The 18,388-nt window shown below is 44.1% G+C and overlaps 2 protein-coding genes across 4 annotated transcripts in view; one reads left to right on the forward strand and one right to left on the reverse strand.

The window, feature by feature from the left end:
- Positions 1-362: 362 nt before the first annotated feature.
- LOC311011884 (protein-lysine 6-oxidase-like) lies at positions 363-5,474 on the forward strand. Its single transcript, XM_084007076.1, has 7 exons — positions 363-1,361; positions 1,674-1,782; positions 2,283-2,420; positions 2,510-2,666; positions 3,750-3,845; positions 3,945-4,060; positions 4,205-5,474. Exons 1-7 carry the CDS (start codon positions 509-511, stop codon positions 4,209-4,211), a joined length of 1,476 nt encoding a protein of 491 aa, XP_083863202.1. The 5' UTR covers positions 363-508; the 3' UTR covers positions 4,212-5,474.
- Positions 5,475-10,875: 5,401 nt separating this feature from the next.
- Positions 10,876-18,388, reverse strand: part of LOC311012881 (uncharacterized protein) — a 203,874-nt gene continuing 196,361 nt past the window's right edge. Inside the window, exons 2-4 of one of the 3 annotated variants that reach the window (XM_084008672.1) lie at positions 15,607-16,744; positions 13,796-14,435; positions 10,876-11,505 (exon numbers count right to left, since the gene is read on the reverse strand). In XM_084008672.1, coding sequence (XP_083864798.1) covers positions 13,899-14,435; positions 15,607-16,593 — 1,524 coding nt within the window. In that variant the 5' untranslated portion in view covers positions 16,594-16,744 and the 3' untranslated portion in view covers positions 10,876-11,505; positions 13,796-13,898. Of the gene's footprint in view, positions 11,506-12,621; positions 13,228-13,795; positions 14,436-15,606; positions 17,321-18,388 lie in introns of those variants that run through there. The other 2 variants (XM_084008671.1, XM_084008673.1) reach the window with 2 other exon arrangements.

Raw genomic sequence — 18,388 nt, forward strand, 5'->3', positions numbered from 1 at the left:
AACTACAAGGATCTGTCAACAATTATTATTTTAATAACATAGCATATACATACATCATCACAAAGTACTTTTATGGCACTATAGGCTTTATACGATATGTAATAGGGGCCCCTTCACCGTGTCACTATAAGCCAGGGGCCCTTGGCCTGAGAAACGTTGAAGACCTCTGATTTACATGACTTCAGTTCACACCCGTGCGTAAAGTTTACTCAGCAAACGTCTTGTGTAACAGAACTGATCCGCGGCCAGCCACGGGTTAAATCCTCTTGCTTCGGAAGTTTGACTTTGCGTAAGAAACTGGGCCGAATTGGATAAATGAGCAGAAGAAACGGCTCCGGTCCTCCTCTCGTCTCCACTTGTCATTCCTCCTGAGAACTGATATGTTGTTCTGTGTGAGAGCTGGAACCGAGAGCCACATCTGTGATTCATATCATAATCTAATTTATCATTGATTTACAGGAGGGTAAGTTAGTTTAGGCATAGTTTTTTTCTATTTTTTTTTACTGCCATGGCAAAATTGCCACTCTTATTTTTATGCCTCTTTCATGGACAGCTTCCCCACATCTTTGGGCAGCAGCAGCATCAGCGCACAGCTGGCCCTTGGCGGCACCGGATTCAGTGGGAGAACAACGGGCAGGTTTATAGTTTAGTGAGCACTGGGTCAGAGTACCATGCTCCGGTTCGGTCCAGAAGCCAGTCCAGGGTGTATGTTAGCGGCCGGAGGGATGCCACCAGGACCCACATGGCAGGAGCGCACAGGGGAGCGACGCATGGAAGAAGCAGACAGGCTGATCACGGTGCAGAGCCGGCATATGTTGCGCCGGGAGTGAGACAGTATGCGGCTTTTAACGGCCGTGCGTTAGGGGCCGGGCAGCAGCCTGATCGCCCTCACGGAGCAGGAGCCGCACGACGCTCGAACCACGAACACGCCAACACCATCGACACATCCGCACCGGGGACGTTTACGGACCTCGCGGGCAGGAGAGGAGGCGTCGCCGCGGATGCCGCTGCGTCGCACGCCAGAGGGAGAGAACCAGGGCCCGGCGCGCACTACCAACAGTTACGCGCGGTGCCAGAGGGGATGTCCGTCTCTAGGCAACCCGTGCACACGGATCAATCCGCCTCAGCGTATCCCACGAGCCCGGAGAGGGGACCCGAGGCTCCTGCTCCGTCCCCAGCGCTGAGCGAGGACGGTTCAGACGAGGCACACGGAGAGGACATGGTTAACGACGACCCTCGAAACCCGTTTAAAAACCACAGGAATTCTGTTTTCTACAACCCGTATCCGTCCAGAGGGAGGTCAGCGGCACGGACGCGCCGTCCGCCTGGCACAGGCCACGGAACCAGATACTTCCAAAATGGTGAGTTTAGTGTTTAATGAGTTAAGTTCATTTAAATTCATTAATATATTGTTTTGTATGAACATTTTAAAGTTTGCCTGATCACTCACAGAGAAGGAAAAAACTACAAGACAAGATGGGAAAATAATCACTTGGAGCTTTTGGACCCTTTCGACACTTTGATTAAGCCAACAATCACAAACAGCTGCTCTCATTATCAGCCTGGACGCCGTCTGTTTCAGTGAATAGTTCTCAGCACAGAATAAACTGGCGCCATTAAGATCTCAGAATTACACAAACGACTTGCATTGTCCCTTTAATCCCCTCTGCCAGGACTGCCAGACCTCGTGCCAGACCCGTATGCCATCCAAGCAGGTGCTTACATCCAGCGCATGCAGATGTTTGCGCTCCGCTGTGCAGCTGAGGAGAACTGTCTAGCCAGGTAATCTGTGGTGCCAAGAGTGATTCACTTCCTCAGTACGTAGACAGTGAAGAAGCAGGCACACACACACACACACACACACACACACACACACACACACACACACACACACACACACACACACACACACACACACACACACACAAAACACAGGTATTTCCTTTCTTTTTACAGCTCCTTGAAGGTTAATTTGACAACATTTGGTTATATGAGGATAACACTCACTTCCATCTGTATAACGAACTTGGACGTGGCAGGACACTGGTTCTGTTGATAGAGTAACAAAAACAGTCTGATGTTATTATGGAGCAGATTCTCCAACGTGATGTCCTGCCAAGGCATAAATGTTCTGGGTTGGTTTTCCCAAAAGCATTAAGCACAATGGAACAAACCCTTTGCACTTTGAAATGTAGCTGCCGGGAGCTCAGCCAGTAGCACTTTCCAACGCAGCTTATGCCCGTTTCCCCCCAACCCCCCCCCCCCCCCGTGATCCGTCCAAGGTCGGCTTACGGACCTGCCGTGAGAGACATCGACTTCAGAGTTCTCCTGCGGTTCCCCCAGAAGGTGAAGAACCAAGGCACCACGGACTTCCTTCCCGTCAAGCCCAGATATCAGTGGGACTGGCACAGCTGTCACCAGTGAGTTCACTCTTACCTCACGTCACTTAAATATGATGATACACACCACGCCACGACTATGAAGCTCTGATTCTGTTTTACCCTCTCAGACACTATCACAGCATGGACGCCTTCAGTAACTACGACCTGCTGGACGTCGCCACAGGACGCAAAGTAGCCGAAGGACACAAGGCCAGTTTCTGCCTGGAGGACACCGGCTGTGACCCCGGGTTCAGGCGCCGCTACGCCTGTACATCTCACACACAGGTACATGTATATATAATATGTACACTCATTCAGGATGTTAAGTACCTGTTGAATAGCCTTAATCGGCTCATGCTCTAAATATGTTTAGAGATGCCTGCGATTAAAGGTTAAAGGTTACGTGATTTAACTGTAATGTACAAAGTACTGGGTGTCACCCCAACGCGACATTTGCTGAATAAAACTGGACATTTGAGTCTCTCAGCAGCTCATAAAATGCATCGCAGGAAGGATAATGAAGACACAAATTAATCAGACAGTATTGCAATCTTCTTCCCAACTTATGAGGCGAGAACGAAACAGAAAAATGACTCATAATCCTGCACTTTCTTTGAATTGCTATGTTATGTTCAGAATTTTGTCAGAATTAATATTGTCAGCATATTGTCAGATGAGAGACAGATTTATTTATTTTTTCTAAAATGGTCAGATGGGAGATCTGGATCTTTGGTCCCTGGTTTGGGTCAAATTCCAAAGTGAATGTTGCACGTTCTTCCTCTAGTTTTAATGCGGGCCTTTCGGTTGAAATGGAACGTCTGCGATGTCACTTGAGATGTTTTACAACTATTGTTACAGGTTGTGTCATAAAGTCACGAGTAAATTGATTTTGACATGTGAAACTGGCGGAGTGCTTCTGAGAATCTTAAGAAGAAATGAATAATTTAATTCATTTTCAGCCACTTAGGTAGCTTCAGGATACCAATCCGGATCACTTTGAATGTCAAACAGTGGATGGACATGTCTCCTGTTTGGTGTGGAGGTCAAAGTTCTATTTATGAGTTATTATTTAGTCAAACAAAGGCAGCAAGGCTCACAGTTACTAGTTTTGTATAAATCCTCCAGTTCCACTTCTGAGAAAATGCTTTCCGAACTAAAACTCAAGTATACGCCAAACTTCCAGAGAATGTAGGAATATTTATTGTATCTGTTGTCTGGGCTCCGTGATTCTGGCTTGCTGCTGGTTTCTTGTAACAACTTTGCTTCCAAAGAACTGTTTGTATAACTAAAACTCAAATGGACTTAATTTGCAGCGCCTGTGGGGGGAAGTTTTAAAAAAAGCCCTCTGACGTTGGGTTGTGTTTTCAGGGACTGAGTCCAGGATGCCATGACGTCTACGCCGCCAACATCGACTGTCAGTGGATCGACATCACCGACGTTCCTCCGGGGAGCTATGTCTTGAAGGTAACGTGTGTCACATTAACTCTATAACAACAAGTGAAGATTTTATCATTTAACCAACCTGCCTGCGAAGCTGCTCAAACTGTGTTTTATTTATTCCAGGTTACCGTCAATCCCAATTTCCACGTTCTGGAGTCAGACTTCACCAACAACGTAGTGAGATGTGATATCTCATACACAGGAACTTATGTCCAGACACGCAACTGTCGAATAGCAAGGTACCGTTCCTGAACACGAAACCTGCTATATTCTTGATAAAGATCCATTAAATATTAAAAGGTTATGTGCACAGTTTCCATGAGGAAAAAAGCCTGAGAGTTGGGTGCTTATATTTTAATACCTGTTTTTCTTCCCTTTTTCAGGGGTTGAAATCCTCCTTTTCAAGTACTATCTGCAGGAGTTCTGGAGGCTGCGCGGCAACATCCTCTCTATGACTAAACTTGGTAACATGTTTAATTGTAACTGTGTGCTACATTCCTGCTTTAGTCTTGAGTTGCATTTACTGGAAATAAATGCATGTTTACACAAATGTTTTTACATGAAAGTAGTGACTTCCTCCCAGTTACTTGATTATTCATTTTTTACAGTCTGAAGTCATAACAAAAGATAACTCCTTCTTTTGCCTTAACAAATACAAGTACTCTGTTCATATCCATTCATTTCTTGAATGCTGGTTAACTGAATTTGAAATTGCTTGAATGGTGTTTTGCTGCCTCGTGTTGTCTTTGTCTCCTTTTCTGCTCTGTATTTTTTATTGTTATAGTGTTTAGTGTTTTTACGGTTTTATTTAAAGGATAAAGTATTCTGTATTTTTGTTCAAATCCAATGAAAATTTCCAAACCAACAAAATGTCAAATATGCAATATACAACTTTCAGAGCATTAATATAGCAGTGAACTATCTATTAGCTATGTAAAAAGTTGCTCTCCCTCTGTGTGTGTTGTTATCTGAGCTTCTCCTTGCTTCGTTTACACAGCAGCACTGGCTAGCTCTGCACTGCTCTGCTGGTTTCAGCTGAAAACGGCATCCTGGCCGAAAGCGTCGTAGAATACAATACGTTGTCCGTTCCCCCTCATTTAAACCTCGTTAGCTCTGTCAGCACTTAACACTGTTAGCTATGAGCTACCGACACAAGTATTGCTCAAAAATGCTCCCAACCCCATATTTTGCACCTTTAACAGGTCACAAATATACAATTTAATTTTCAAAAAAGACAAAATATACAGTATATATATATTTAAATTGCAGGGCATTGTAGTTTTGATGTTTTTCAAATGGGAGCACATAGTTCACTTGTTAGGAACTATTACCAGCCGCAGATTTTTATGTAAAATACAGTATTTTTGGTAGCAGGATGGTGTATGTGTTGGTACTCTAGGATCACTGCTGCTTTCGGTCTTTTCATAGGTTGACAGAAAGAAAAATACAGAATATCACTTATTCTTTAACTACTTTGTGGTTACATTAACAAAATGTAAAATATTAAATTGTATAAAGGTGGTATGCTTTTAGAAATGTGCGCTTGTGTGAATGAAAAACGTTATTTTAAAACTGTTAATATTGTTATATTCTGTTGGCATGTTGGATTTAATGCAATAAAGATGATGAGGAGAGAGAATTTTTTTTTTAAATGTTAATCCTTTATCTTTTGAATGATAACTCCAGACATCTGTTTAATCTTCCAAAATGCCAAAACATCCAAGTTGTCAAGGACTGTGAACGAATAGATTCTTTTTAAAAGCTTCAAATCCAGAATTGTGGACAAAAGCAGCTTGTTCATAGAAAGTATCAGGGGCTCGTCCTTGTCCTGTTGAACGCAGACGCTTCTCTTTGAGCGATGCATGCAGATCGTGGCCTCGGAGACAAACAGGCCTGCAGCCGGACGCTGGCGGCATGTTTGCTGACAGGCTTCTGTGAAGACACAAGCTGCAGGATCTTATACAGCCATGCCATATACTACTACACAGCCGGAGCACCATGAAAGGAGGCCTTTTCTCACTCTCTCCTCCTCTGCACGGAAAGAGAAGTGTCTCTCCTCGCTGCATTAAAAGACTCCTTCCTGGCCCAGAATCCTTTGCATCATGGCTTCATTCACGTCCTTTGGGGATGATCCAAGACGACAGCCCTTTTGAAAGCACTGGGACAATTTGTCTGAGTCAGAGGATTAACACAACCCGCCAGAGAATATCTCCAGCAATTCATTCAAAGATGTTTTAACCAAGGACAAATGTGTTTTTGCAGCAAGCACCAGACTGTTTCAAACAGCAGAGTAACAGGAGAAGCATCGCACCTGTAGATTCACGCTGGAGTGGGCCTCATTCAAGGATGTTGTCTTTACATATCATGAAGCGGTTTTGACTGAAGTACTGGAAAACATACAGGCTCCGAACAATGTATGCACTGTTAAATGCACAGATGTTGGGTATTTACAACAAAACAGAGCTCAGTCAAAGAACCAGGAAGATTAAGCACAATTGAAATGGTTTACATTGGACGTCACCAAGGTGCTTCCCTGCCAGAGTAGATTGTCTTTGTTATTGAAAGTGTCTGGAAAATCCCTCGATTCCTATTGAGTCGACTCCCTACTTGTCTGTCTGGGAGTTTTCAGAACAACATTTACAGACTACTTCCGTGAAGGATCTAACATGATCAAATTGACAACGATAACATGCCGAGCATGTATACTTTCTAGCATGTTCACATCTTAGTTTATTATGTTTGCATGAAACATTTGCTTATTACAAGCAGCTGAGAAATGAAGCCAAAACTGCAGTTCCTCAAATGGCCTGTGGAGGCTCCGATAGCGAGTCAATCCCAAGTCTTTACAGTAGAAATATGATATTTAAATGTTTGCAGCCTGGTGGTCTACAGCTAACATCACCGTCCGTGATAACTGTACAAGGGGTGAAGCCTGAGGCTTAAAGCTAGGCACAATTGAGCATGTGGTCCCATTGAGTGACCAGTGGGTTCCATACCAGGTCGCCAGGATCACCTTTAGCTTTGCCATCTGTATAAAATCAAAATTCTGCAGGATTTCCTTGATTGTCTCACCACTGAGCATTCAGCTCATTTGCTTACTTTTCACTCTCTTGACATCGTTTTTTCTTTCACTCACTTATAAGGCAGACCAACATTACCCAGAGCCAATACAAATTCAAGGAGATGTCCAACTGTAAGCTGTACTAACAAGCCGGTCGGGTGTTGAGTGTTTGGCCGACTGCGTTGACCAGCTGGTCTCCTCCTTTTTTGGACCAGCGTGTCATATTAAACATGTCATGCTGTAGAGAGAAGACAGTGACTGTTTGCTCAGCTGTGGAGCTTCACAGCAACATCTGGAGTCTGTCGTTAGCCCTCCACGAGCACAAGAACGCCGTTGGCAAAGGCCAAAAACAGAAAAAGGGCAGGCTGGCACGTCCTGTTTGGCAAGCACAATCCATCTTACAGGTAGGTAAGGTGAGGAGGGGATGGGATGGGTTTTTTCCGTCTGCGTGAAGTCTGCACTGGAAATACTTCGGCAAGGAGAGACATTTTCCGGATGCATCTGCACGTAGGCGGGCAGTTTGGAGAGGTTACAGAGGCCAGAGTTTGGTATTTGGAGGTCATATTTCAACAAAGCGGGACCACGTGAGACCGTAACACAGGAAAGTGCTCAGCTTCAAAAAAAAGAAAAAAGAAAAAAAAGAGCGCCTTGACAGGTTGGTTTAGGCACAGAGCAGAGAAATTCCTCGGCAGTTCTGTCATCCTGTTGAGATTAAGAACAGCGCTGAGGTCAGACGTAGACTAGTGAGGGCGCGTAGGGCAGACACACGGGGCCACTTACACAACCATAAATTCAGACGGCGAAAAGTACGTTGAGCACAGAAACGCAACACAAAGGAGTCCTCTTGGGGTGAGACTGATGATGAATTGTGTTTCTCTTTCAAGCTGGGTGGTATTGTGACGTGGGTGGTATAGCTCAAAGGATTCGCCATTCTTTGATTGTTGAGCCACTATACTGTCTGTCTGTCTGTAAATTCTTCAAACACTTTTATTCATTTGTCTGTGAAGCAATCTGGGAAAATGCCTTTAAAAAAAGCCTCAGGACATACTGGAAAATGGAAAAACAGTTTCTTGTTTTCTGGCAACAAACACTGAGACATGGATTTTTTATAAAAATCAATTCATTGTTTGATTTTCTCAACAAAAAAGTGTTTTGGCTACAAAAAGAAAACTGAACTGACATTTTTCTGTTAAAAGGCATTTATAGTCTGTTGTAGTTTTATAGTTTTACATACACAAAATCTATATCATTTAGTTTTGTATAATAATGTATGGCAAAAACTAAGCTTATAGACATTCAAACATACAGATTTTCATCATATACAGCAGTGACTATTATTCTTATTTATTTTTGTCAAAAAGTGTTTTTTATTGTTTCACATGCTGTCATTTTATCATTCATGCTTAAGTTATTCTGTACTTTCTGTTGCAATGTCCATAACTGTCCCACCTCCTAATATTCCTCCTATCTGCTGTGTTGTCCCGGCTCCCTCCTGCCCTGCAATAATCCCTTTTCCACCTTTTCCATCACCTGACCTTCCTCACCTGCTTCCCATTTCCCTAATCAGCCCTGAAGTATATACACCCACCTCACACCTGCCAGATGCTCAGTGTTGCTTACGCCTTTGCTTTCCAGCCATCTTCACCTGAACCTTATGCTGTTCCTTGTTCCTGGGTTTTGACCTGCTGCCCGTTCCTGTCCGGATCACCCTTGGATTTGTTTGATTGTTCCGCCTGCCTTCCTGTTGCCAACCAGTAAGCCTTTTCCTGACCTTTTGCTTACGTATATTTCCCTTCAACCTGGACATAACACACCTTTTACACATCAAAATATAAATATAAAATATGCTATAATCTTTAGAAGTGACAAACAAGCATAAGATGTAAATACAAGGCGAACACAACAGAAGAAAACACTTAACATAATGTGAAAACAATAGAAGTAAAATACATAAGAAGATGAAGTCGAGCTCAAATCATTCAAATGCTAGTTAGAAGAGGTCAAAAATGTCCCAACGCCCCCAAAGGCCACGGTTTTCGCCCTAGGAGGCTGAAAGGTGTGTTCATGTTCATGGCAGCTGGCAGGTGAGAGTGGCCTGTAACAAAACATAACTTCTATACTGATTGCTGTTGAACTGATTGTTATAGACACTCGTGGGAGGAATCATTGGTTCCCTTTCCATCTGGCCATGGAGATCAAGTGCGTGCTTGCATTCGGTTTTCAGTGATTTTTCCAGTCTCACAAATCCACAATTTTCTTGGAATCCATTAGAAGTTCGTGTCATTACCTTAAATCTGCTGCTGCTGTCTCTTCCTGCATCCGGAGGAGGCTGGTTGGATCTATTAGCGCCTGGCTGTTGTTGAGGATCAGACTGCAGTTGTTCAGCCCGGCTGTGGTTTTTCTGTCTGAACCCAAACAAACCAGGAAACAATATTCCTCTGGACAGGAATCAAACACTTTGTGGTATTAGTGGCATCCTACTCATATTAGTTTTGGGTGGATGAGACCAACGGAAGGTGGCGGTACTAAGAGTTGCTGTTGTTCTTGGTCTGAATCTCTGTCTGAGATTCCAGAGTCATTCCGGTATTTACAAAGGCGGCACGTCCAGCGGCTGAGTGTGCCTTCTGTCTGACACGATTCACAGACGGGGTATACGGAACGGCTCAGACAGGGACGGCAGGCCAAGTCCTTTCTCAAAGTCCATTAGGCTTTAGTTGCAGCAGACATTGTGTGAGATCCAGGGCCGCAGACCCCAAAGGGATCGAGAATTAATGGTTGTTTTGTGATTTCAACGTGGTATTCATACAATGAACAAGATCGCACATTTATTTGAACAGTTAGAATATGGTCGAGTTGGCGGAGGAAAAAAATATCTTTTATATTTTTTCATACTTTTTATCTCATTGCCAAAGCAGAGTGATGTTGTATCTGGAAAATATTCTGATACAGTTCATGACAAAGCTGAAAAATATTAAGAGTTTTCTCCTGCAAGAAATGACAGACAAGGCCATATTTCAGAGGGCAAGAATCCAAACTGTCCCACAATGCATCAATCCTTTTTAAAAAGAACATTTGAACAGCCGTGAAAATAAGTCTGTAAAATTCTCTTTTCACATTTTTTATGTGACTGCACCTTAAAAAAATAGAAATTCTGAAGTCGAATGTCTTTTTTTATGAAGAAAATAAAAAAATGGCCTTCACTTTGACTCAGAGCTACATTTTGGCACAAACAGCTGTACATTTAATAGGCTATTATAAATCAAATGATATATATATATATATATATATATATATATATATATATATATATATATATATATATATATATATATATATATATATATATATATATATATATATATATATATATATATAATAGTAGTATATATTCCTATTTTTATTTTTTTGTCTCATTGGGTGTTTTGATCTGGGAAAATGTGGTTGGAAAGTATTACTGTTTACTGACATATTATACCCTACACTTAAAAAGTAATGAACGCATTCATCGGTGATTGTCTGTACTATTATCAAATCATGATATAATAGGATGCTCTCAAGAAGTAATAATGCCCTCTGGCACTTGACCCCACCCTATCTAACCGTATTCAACTCTTCGTAACCTCCCCTCTCTTTGCCCTTATCACACTATTACTCTCACAACCTGTCTACCTGTTTGTCGTCCTACATCTGCCAGCATCAGCAGTTAAAGAGACATGAGAGCTGTTTAGTGATGTGGATTCTACTGTGGTAGTTCTCAGAGAGGGAGCGGTGTCCTCTGATAGCAGCGGGGGGAACTTGTGAGAGCATAGCAGTGGAAATCTCAAACACGATTTCAACAAACGGAGACACGGACTCTGGCCCAGGACGCCCTGACAGAATAAGGCCATGAGAGATCACATACTGAGATCACACTGCCGTCTACCAGATCAGCCCAAGAAGAAACTTCCACCACCATTCGGGATGCTTCTATCAGACTCCGTGAATGCAGAAATAATTTACCAGAGTCGGGGAGCAATGAAATGTTGGCTTATTTTATTTCATATTGAAATGTGGGACATTCAGCACATTTCTTCAAGTTCGAGACGTCAGATTGTGTGGAAAAAGGGGAGAAAATTCTCTTGAATTGCAATTCAATGTCAGCTCTGCCTCTCCAACTTCCCCATCTCCTTTGCTGATTATTCTTCGTACATACTGGCACAAAAAACTTTATTTGTAAAATATCTCTACAATAGTTTAGAAGATATACATTTTTGATAAAGCATATATTGGGTTAGGTAGTAGTATCCAGACTGGTGTAAGCTGCCTGAAAATATAGTTCCTCAAAATAAGAAAATAGCCTCTTATAAAATAAATTAACACTGTCATAGAAATCCACCTCTATTGGTAGTTGTTGAGTAGCACTTCACAGGATATCCTTTTTCATTATTTGCCACTACCTCGTCAGGGGGGGAAAAAGCAGAGATTCTCAGAGAAGTTTGCCTGCCACGACTCCACGCTTCTGTGCTTGCATGAGACACCGTCATTGGTCGACTCTTGGAAGGAGTTTTCCCTTTGGAAATATCCCCATCTTCAGGCCATGCTCTGTTTCCACCAGCTGACAGCTTGTCTCAGTGGCATCAGCTCCTGTTGGAAACATCACAACAAAACATTTAGATTCTGCACTCGCATACTGTACGTACAAACTGTGCTTCTTCTCAAGGCTTTTTTCTCGTGACGTCATGATTATCTTCATTGTACTGAAAGTGAAGGGGTGTGTGTGTGTGAGTCATGATACCACGCTTATGCAGAGGACTGTAAACCAGGTTTTGTTGTGGCAAGAGCTGTGTGTGTGTATGTGTGTGTGTGTGTGTGTGTGTGTGTTAGTTTTAGACCTTGAGAGAGGGCATTCATGCCAGTCCTCGTATTTGCAAGTGAATTATAGGCCTATTGTATTTGTAATCATGGATTAACCCAGACGACTAGCTGTGGTCCCCCATTGACTGCCCACGTTTTGCAATCAAAACGCAATTGAATGTGCAGCAACAAAAACACAAAGCATATTCAAGTAAATAGAAATGATTGGAAAAAACAGAAAGGGGGGGGGGAAAGGTTAAAAAATCATGTCTCTCCATGGGTTTGCCTTTGGGTATTCATCATGTAGAGACCTGAAAACAGACTATGCCAGTTACATTAAGCTCCAAGCTACAGAAACAGGACTCCTGCGCAGGAATACATCCTGGCCTCGAGGTGGCGGTTATTTGATTAAACACAAAAGTTTATTGAGGAATGTGCACCTTGGAAGCACAAACTGAAATTATAGTTTTTCAATTTTGATTTCGACACATTATTTTTTCACTTGACCACATGTATCTTGAGCTTTTGGGGGCACCCAAGGGATCTGACTTTGGTGGACGGAGCAGTTTGTAATCCAGCCTAATATAAAATATACAAATTTGAATAATCTTTTTAATCTCTTTTCTCGTCGTGTGTGTGTGTGTGTGTGTGTGTGTGTGTGTGTGTGTGTGTGTGTGTGTGTGTGTGTGTTACAAAATCTGTTGTGCTGGCCGTTTTAACACTGATCCTGCTCTGGGTGATTAATTCAGATGATTCAGGCCTTTTTTTTAAAATGCCAGCTGCATCAACACTTTGAAGAAAGTGAAAAGGTGCGGTGTCTAACAGAGGAGCTTAATTACACTTACAACTAATAAAACAATAAAAAGCCCAAGTGCGTGCACTTTTTTTTATTTGGAGACCTGTTTCTCAGGCTGCCGGCCTTGACCTGAAGCTCGGAGCGCGTCTCTGCCCTGCAGCATCACGTCAGAAGCTGCTCCGCTGTGCAGCGGTGCTTATGTTTATATGGACGTCAGAAATATACCAAGTTTGCCTCACTCCGTTCTGGCACGAGGCCAGAGGGTTTTATGATTAAAACCAGATTGTGCTTGCCCAACTCGGAGAAGCCAGAAAAATAGATTGCAGTTACGCATAGTCTGCACAAGAGGGAAGTACAGAAACATGCAACATCTGTAAAAGGTGGACTTTTTCTTTTTTTTTAAGAGGCTGATATGATGTTTCACCCCCCCACCCCCATCTGCTGGAGGGACTTTTTCACAGATGTCATCTTGCTATTAACTCTGCTCCTATTTCAGTAATGATCCATTTAACCATGGCACGAGAAGAAAGCTTTAGTTTCTCCTCATCAACCCCAGACAGTAAATTAAGCCAATTCTGAGTCAGAGCTATGATCATCCTGTTAATATAATGACGCCTCTTTTGTGTCACATGATTGGAGTCAAGCGGCTGTGGGGTCTTCCTTTGCCAAAAAACGACTGAGCTCCTGCCAACTCTCACAGCGATGACTACGTTACACTGCAAGAAAAAAAGTCTGTTTTAAGATTTTTATCCTCCTTTCTGATGTAAAATAGTCCAAATATAGCCTTTTTATGCTGCTTAAATAAAGATTGCCTTCATTTTGAGATGTATTTAAAGTCCCTAATAACTGATCTAGTTTTGCAAGATCAAATATTCCTCAAATCTACATGAAAAAGTTGCATTTCACTTCAGCAACGTACACGTCTGCACCCTGCTCGCTACTTTGGACCACATGTGTCACCAATCTGAAGCACAAACACTAACTTCTCCTTTCGCTGTGCAGTGTAGTGAAGACTGGGAAATCATGTGACATCAACAAAAGCAGACACATTACACCCCCGCCACTGCCGCCGCCCACACACAGACATCCCACACACACACACTCACACATACACACACACACACACACAGACATCAAACGCACACATAAACCCTTTTTTGTAACTGGGAGGAACACTGCAATTCATTTACCGACTTTGAAAACTACGCTGCCAGTAAACACGGCAAACGTCATCGGCCGAGAGTGCTGGAAACGTCAACACTGTAAAACAAGTTCTGGACTCACCATGAGTTGTTCCCCTGCCTGGTCCCGCTCCTGACCTCCACTCGCTGCAGCAGGCTCTCATGTTTCAGGCCCCCATGGCACCGGGGGCAGACCACCCCCTCCTTCACACCATGCTGGTGCTCTGGGAGCCTCGTCCGGGGTTGGCGGGGGCCCTCGCGGACTTGGGAGGCGGGTACGGGCCCTTCCCACAGCGCCCGTTTTGAGGGTACAGAGGAGGCTTCTGAGTTCTTGAATTGGAGGTGCTGTTGCCAACGATGACCTTAGGGTCTAGGCTCTGTGGGTGGGGCTCGGGATGCGTTTGGCCAACGTGGTTGGAGTCTCTGGGGGGACACAGGTGAGGCGGGTGGCCGTTAACGGCCGGCCACCTCTCATGGTTGATGTCCTTAGTGTGGCTGGGCGGGGTGAAGCGGCTGGTCTTGACGACCGATGCCATGTGAACAGGGGAGGGAGAGTTAGTCCTTAAGATGATGCGGTCTTCGTCGCTGCGATGCAACACCTGCACTGGAGCGGGCTTGTGATTGGGCAGCGGGGCCGCCCTGAGGTCACCTGGATGCGTCCTCGACGACGACGCCTGAGTGATGCAGGCCCTCTCCTCGCTGAGGTCGATTCTGGCTGTGAGGCGATCAATCTGCTGGACCACCTGCATAACAATAAAGAGAGTCGGTGCTTGTCCAGACTGCAGTGGTGGGAAGAAACACATTCACTCTTTGTACTCTACTTGTACTTACTCACATATTTCCACTTCATGCTTCTACTCCACTGCATGTATTTATCAGTTACTTGTCAGATTTAAGATTTCAATATTTATAAATTACAAGTATTTCTCAAGAAATGCAGGCTCTTCCGCTCTAAAGTCTAGAAGATTTCACAAAAAGCGAAAAATATGAGGGAAAAAAATGTATGTCAATCTGAGTAGCTACAGGTTTTGTCCTCTTTCCTCTCCCATTAATCATCTCACAACCCCTCAGATTGATCTTGTGGTGGTTTGGAGGACCCTGACCCCCCAGTTGGAAACCACTGGACTAAACTATCTGGCTGCATAAAGTAGTTAACACCACGACCAGCTGCAATAAAGCCTGAAAAATGATAGATTCAAGATTATAATGAAGCTGTATATGATTTTATAATCGCAACAGGGCCATTTTTCATGATAATAATTTGTCCAACTGTAAGTAGTATTTAACTGTTTACCTGTAATGGAGCATTTTTACATTGTGGTATGGAGTAATGAATCTAAATACTTCCTCCATCACCGCCATAGTGTAGTTTCCCAGCTTATTTTTGATGACCATTTATGTCTTGATTCACAATCATGAAGGTGTTTCTTCAATTATTCGCATTCAGGACGATGTCGGGCCTCGCGCAGATGCATTCAGCTGTGAATCAATGCCATTTTACAGCTGCATGCAAAATGGATACTGTAAGAGCAAGGCATAATTTAGTAACAGTCTCAAGCCAGGCTTTTTTAATGTGCTGGCCGGAACGCTGCCAATTTCTGCAGCCTTCTGCAAAAGGTCAGAGCAAATTGTTCTCAATCACCACTTCGGTAAGAGATGATAAGTGAGTCACAAACAATGGAGTCAGCGTTGGCCTACACACACACACACACACACACCGTTATGTTCTCATGAAAATGGGAACATTGATACCCAACGTGTGTCAAACTGATCTGCACTTTTGTCTGCACGTCAGCTCTGAGTTAATCCCTTTTAAATGTCACGATATCCAGGGGAGCATTGATAAAAGGCTGGCACGACCTTCATCTTTAGACGATGTAAAGAATAAACCGCTATAATAACAGACGCTCCTACCTCTTTCATCTCCACGTGGACTTGCTTCAAACCCCCCAACACGTCCTCCAGATCTGTCACCACTTGTCTGATTTGATCCCTCACTGAGTCGTGCCTCCTCTTCTGCTTTGCCACCTCCGTAACCTGGTGCTGACGGTCGCTGTCGCCTGTCGATTTTGAGGGATCTGGACTGGTGATGGTGACGCATGGCCCCTTCTGTCTGCTTTGGTTCAAATGCTTCTGTGGGACTTCCGTGGAGAAGAAACCTTTGTGGGAGCCATCGCGTCCGTTACAGCCCTCCTCTGATCCACCCTTTGGTCTGCCCCGGTCCTGATGGCTATCTCTTTCCTCCCCTCCCTCAAAGAACGCAGGCCTTGGTCCACAGTGGCCGTTTGTCATGTGGAAATGACCCGGATGGGGATTGTGTGGCTTTGAATGATAGCTCTCGGAGTTGCAGCCCTCCACCTCCTCATCCACCGAGATGTACCTGACCGTCCTCCTGTGCCTGTAGCCTTGACCTTTAACCTGAAGATGGGGGAGAGGATGTGGTATCCCGGCATTAAAGGGGTGTGCCCTGGCGTCGCTGCGCAACACACAGACACACTGTTCCCTGACAGACGGGTAGTGTCTCACCCCAGGCTCCGGCGAGTACCTCCACTGGCCAGGGTTCAACTCCCAGGGGCAGAGTTGGCTCAAGTCGTCTGACTGGCTGTAAGGGCCCGGCCCCGCGAACACAGGCCTCCTCTGTGGGCTCCTCTCAGCCCTGTCCATTACCAAGCTAGCTCTCCCTCCTACGTCTTTGACTCGAGGAGCCTGAAAGTCTCTCCTGCAGTCCGGAGACGGGTGTTCTGTCTGTTTGGCCGATGGTGGCCTGAGTCCCGGCCCGCCGTGGTGGCCGTACGCCGGCGGGTCATTGTGGACGCAGTGCTGACCGGAGCAGGGGTTGGCAGTGTTGACGTGCTGGAGGAATCGGTGGTGTCCCGTTGTTTGAGCTCCTTCTGTGTACATGTCCAAAGAAGTCCAGAGGCTTGTGTGAAAAACGCCTTAGAAAACAATTGGTTTCCTCCCCTCCCTGCTCTCTCCAGCCCAGTCATTCACTCGCTCTGTTTTCCTCATCTGAGTCTGCCCACAAGAAAACTTTTCTTCAGCTCTTTTTTTTCTTCCTCTCCTACTCAAAACTTCTCCCTCCCCTTCCTTCCTGTCTGTTGTTTCCCTTCTTCTTCTCTCCTGTAGCTGGAAATCTCTGCACCCCTTTCTATTCTTTCCCAGGAGTCTTTCTCCTACTTCTCCTAACTTTGTCTGTAGTCCTTCTTCTTCTTCTTCTCCTTCTTCTCCTTCTTCTTCTTCTTCTTCTTCACCGTGTAGCCCTCTCTCTCCTACATGGGGCCCCTCTCCACCTCCCTCCCTCCCTCTCTTTCTCTCTTTCTACCTCTCCCGCCTCGTTGTTCTGTTTCATTTGCTGCTGCAGGCTTCCACTCTCTCTCTCTCTCTCTCTCTCTCTGACTGTGTATTTCCCGTTTCCTCCCCTCCCCTCTCCCGCCTCTCCTCTCTTTCTCCACCTCTTACTCAGTCTCCTGCCTCTGGTATATTCTCTCACATAGTCGGCTGCTGTACCTGGATTTATGAATCCCTTCTCCTCCCCGCCACTTAAGATCCGGCCGCCTCGCGAGCCTCCTCCAGTAAAGGATTCCAAATGGCTTTCTGTCTCCCAGAGAGTGTGTGAAAGAGTCCCAGCTCCGGTGCCGAGCTCATTAGCCCAAACTAAAGCCTTTGCACTCTGCAATTAAACGCAGCCTGGGATTCCTTGGCCGGAGACTGAGGGAGGAGGTAAGGGGAGGGGAGGAGAGGGGAGGGGAGAAGCACTGGGGGAGGTGGGGTTTCTAACATACACAGACAAGGGAGTAGATAGCACTCTGAGTCTGTCAGACAGAGTCACTGCCTTTTCTTTACAAGGCAGCGATTTTTCACCATTCTTTTCCATCTCCTTTTATCTGCCTCCCTCCCCACCAGTGTCGTCCTTCAACAGATTCGCTTCAACAGATAAGCAAAAAACTTCACTCAGATGTTAGTCATGCTTTATAGAAAATAACCCTTCTTCCAAGTCAATACAATATACTATTTACATGCCACTTAAACAGCTCAATGTCAGAAAAGTCAAACGGTGAAATCAAGATAAATGAAGCGAAAGATGAGAAATTAAGATCTCACTCCAAAATAGCATAATGCGCAAGTTTAGTGGTTCTCAATACGCAGCAACCGAGGACAGCAAGGCGTTTATTTTTCAAAGAGGATAACTGGAGCTTTTACAACAGAACAGAACTGGAGCTTTTAAAAAAAATGTGTTGTAAGGAATTCAAAATCAACCAGCACTGATATGTTGCCACTTGGCAATCCTTAAGATTTCAGTCCTGATTGATTTGGAATTTCTGGAGTTTTGATCTGCGTCTGTTTTATATACCGCACACTATTTTTCAGAATTGTGTGCGTATGTTTACAATGGAGAAAAGAGTGTCAAAAAGCATTTTTTTCCCCAAAGATGACCCCTAGTTTGAAATACTACAATTATATAACTATTGCAAGGCTTTCATGGGCCATAAGCAAGGCAATGCAAATTTACTTATATCGCACAGTTTACTTATTTAGCACACTTACAAGAACATTTCAATAGAATTTAAAAAAAAAAAGTGATTTAAGAGCCAAAAGAATAGAAAATAAAACATGCTAAAGTAGAAGAAATTAAATACAAGAATAAAAGTAACCATGTAGTGTAAGAAATTATTAAATAAAAAGCAGCGGCAACACC

The sequence above is a fragment of the Eutrigla gurnardus genome (genome assembly GCF_963514095.1).
Source record: "Eutrigla gurnardus genome assembly, chromosome: 4".
Classification (NCBI taxonomy): domain Eukaryota; kingdom Metazoa; phylum Chordata; class Actinopteri; order Perciformes; family Triglidae; genus Eutrigla; species Eutrigla gurnardus.

Excerpts from the sequence above, each read along its gene's own strand:
- LOC311011884 (XM_084007076.1), top strand. The coding sequence starts at position 509 with ATGGCAAAATTGCCACTCTTATTTTTATGCCTCTTTCATGGACAGCTT. Across the intron at positions 2,421-2,509 it reads GACTGGCACAGCTGTCACCA|ACACTATCACAGCATGGACG; the intron begins GTGAGTTCACTC and ends TTACCCTCTCAG. Across the intron at positions 3,846-3,944 it reads CGGGGAGCTATGTCTTGAAG|GTTACCGTCAATCCCAATTT; the intron begins GTAACGTGTGTC and ends TATTTATTCCAG.